Below are 3322 nucleotides of genomic sequence, written 5' to 3' on the forward strand. Positions count from 1 at the left end.
TTAGACCAGAGAGAAGTAAGGGACAAGATAGTTTGTATTTCTGACATAATATTCTTATGTTGACTGAAACTTCTATGGTGATGAACAACAAATAAAGAATTCATTCCAAGGCCCTCACGACTTAACTTCTCCATTAGCTTAGATCTTCTCAGTTCCTTTGGAGTAAAAGTTAAGGCTACAGGTGGGTAGCACCATTATTACATGATGCAATGGTACAAGATTTTAAAATATTAAAAGTACAGTATTTCTATAGTATGAGAATGTTGGGACATTTTGATTGGCCAGAATGACATGCAGGAACTAAGCTCATGTTCCCCTCTGGAGAGAGCAGAAGGCCCAGCACCCCTAGCCCTCCATACCTCTGCCACTCTGTATTCCCCAACAAGACAGTCCGAGGTGCAGATCCCTCCCATGAGGTGGTAACTCCACACACAGGATAAGCAATTCAACGCTCCTTTTCCTGAAAGAGAAAACATTCTACGTTATGAGATTGACCTTAGATTTCAACCTCTGTCTCTGTTCCGGAACACTTAGGAACAAGGAATATGTCAAGTAAATTGAAGCAGAAGGGTGAATTGATTGAGGATATGAAAAAGAAAAAAGTCTCCCACACAAAGTAGAAATTATACAATTAGTTCAATCTATGTCGACTCTCAGTCTGAAAATTGAGGATTTTGGGATGACAGATATTTTATTACAGCAAGAGAAAAGATTTTCAGAGAATGAGAAATCATGTAGAAAGTTTATAAAACCTTTGTTATTCTGCTTATTGTTTAACTAGTGTGGAGGATGTTACCAGCTGTTTGGAGGACTGCAATACTCAGTGCATAAATCATGAATAGAGAGTTTCTAATTGAGAAACAGCACTAAACTTGGCACTTAAATGCTAGGGCTAAAAGGATTCAGCAGGTCATTTTGTTTGGTGGTTCTTAATTTTGGGGTGGTGTTGATGGTGCTAGATTTCTTTGACATTCTCTTGAAAGCTGTAAGTTCTCTTCTCAGAAATTTGACATCTTATTTATTTCTCTTTTTGAAAATACTGATAAATGAAAACTAAGGCCCAGACATGTAATGCCACCTATCCAGGGTTACATAGGTGGTGGTCAAGATTCAAATTCAAGTTTGTTGACTCATAATCCATTGATCTGTCTTTCTTTCTTTTTGTTTTCTTTTGTTTTGTTTCAGATGGGGGTCTTGCTATGTTGCCCAGGCTGATCTCAAACTCCTGGACTCAAAGGATCCCTCTTGCCTCAGCCTCCAAGTAGCTGGGATTACAGATGTGTGCAATTGCGCCTTGCTGAGGTGCTCTTTCTACCACACTATCTGCCTTAGCACATGAGCCACCAAATAGAGGAGGTCTGAATCTACAGCCTCTGTTTCCTGTGGAGACAATACTCTTTCTCCTAATTCAGACACCCCAGAAAGGACCGACCCAAACATTTCTTCTATGCAGGTATCAAGAGATAACTTCTGGAAAGTTTGGGGACGGGAGATCTAAATCTAGCTCATTCTGTTAGGAAGTCCTGGACATTTTTGCTGATCATTTTAAAATGGGAACATAAGATTAATGGGCATAGAATGTGCCTGGTATTGTAAGTTGGAACTTGATATAGGTCTTCCCATCAGAACAATCCTGTAAAGGGTGGTTTTTGAACTTGAAATAGAACCATGGATCTGTCATTTACATTCACAATGTAGTTAAATTGACATTTCATGGCTGAACTGTGAGCTCAATCATTTATAATGTTTCTGTGGAAAAATAAATTCTGAGCTCCAAACAACAGCTTAGAGAATAAACACCTTTATTACTGAACTGCTTCTTAGGTTGGAAGGTGCCTGTAGTGATATAAATTCAAAACCACTTTATTTTTATCTTAGCTCTAGCTTCACACAGAATTTCCTACATGTTCTGGAACATTATTGTGGTCTCTGATGGAAGAATCACTCTTCTCCTATTTCCATTCTTCCTTTTTCCCATTTTTCTACATTTTTCTAAAATATAGCTTAGATGTCTTACTTCAATTTTTAACATACAAGAGACTTTTTTTTTTAAATGAAGAGAAATTAAGGGTAGATACATGTTCTCACTTTAATGTGGAATCTAAAACAATTGAACTCATAGAAGTAAAGAGTAGAATGGTGGTTACCAGAGGCTGAGGGGACTGGGGAGATGCTGGTCAAAGGGTATAAGGTTCTCGACAGGAAGAACATGTTTTTTGAGATCTATTATATCTCATGGTGACTATAATTAACAATAATATATTGTACTTTCAAAATTGGTAAGACAGTAAATTTCAGATGTTCTTACCACAAAAATGATTAAGTATTTGAAGTGATGGATTTTTTTTTTTTTTTTTGGTGGAATCTTGCTTTGTTTCCCAGGCTAGATTGCAATGGTGCAATCATGGCTTGTTGTAATCATGGCTCACTGCAGCCTCGACCTCCTGGGCTCAGGTGATCCTCCTACCGTAGCCTTCTGAGTAGCTGGTACTACAGGCTCACACCCCATACCCAGCAAATATATATTATATATTATTTATTTTTGTTTTTAGACAGAGTCTTGCTTTGTCACCCAGGCTGGAGTGCAGTGGCGCAATCTCAGCTCACTGCAAACTTTGCCTCCCAGGTTCAAGCAATTCTCCTGCCTCAGCCTCCTGAGTAGCTGGGACTATAGGTGTGCACCACCACACTTGCCTAATTTTTTTGTATTTTCAGTAGAGATGAGGTTGCATCATATTGGCTAGGCTGGTTTCAAACTCCTAACCTCAAGTGATCTGCCTGCCTTGGCCTCCCAAATTGCTGGGATTACAGGCATGAGTCACTGCGCCTGGCCAAATTTTGTTTATTTTTTATAGACATGAGGTCTCACTATGTTGCCTAGGCTGGTCTCAAATTCCTGACCTCAAGTGATCCGCCCACCTTGGCCTCCCAAAGTACTGGGATTACAGGTGTGAGCCACTGTACCTGGCCTGATGGACATGTTAATTAGCTTGATTTAATTATTCCACATTGTATACATATATCATGACATCCCTTCATACCCTATAAATATATATAATTATAATTTATCAATTTATAATAAAATAAATTAAGAGTAGAAAACACTAAAAGAGGGGGAACAGTCCATAACTAGGTTAGGTCACAAAATTCCTACCTTAAGGTTGGTTACATTTTCTTTTTTTTTTTCTTTTTGTTTTTGGAGATGGGGTTTTACTCTTGTTAGTAGAGACGGGGTTTCACCATGTTGGCCAGGCTGGTCTTGAAGACTGACCTCAGGTGATCTGCCTGCTTTGGCCTCCCAAAGTTTACAGGCATGAGCCAC

At 38.9% G+C, this 3322-nt stretch overlaps 1 protein-coding gene across 1 annotated transcript in view; it reads right to left on the minus strand.

The window, feature by feature from the left end:
- PCSK5 (proprotein convertase subtilisin/kexin type 5) overlaps positions 1-3322 on the minus strand; it is a 485048-nt gene that overhangs the window by 7647 nt on the left and 474079 nt on the right. The window contains exon 36 of the mRNA XM_011984097.1: positions 360-460. Within this exon, the coding sequence (XP_011839487.1) occupies positions 360-460 (101 nt within the window). The remainder of the gene's footprint in view (positions 1-359; positions 461-3322) is intronic.

This window comes from Mandrillus leucophaeus, unplaced genomic scaffold (genome assembly GCF_000951045.1).
Source record: "Mandrillus leucophaeus isolate KB7577 unplaced genomic scaffold, Mleu.le_1.0 Scaffold260, whole genome shotgun sequence".
Lineage (NCBI taxonomy): Eukaryota > Metazoa > Chordata > Mammalia > Primates > Cercopithecidae > Mandrillus > Mandrillus leucophaeus.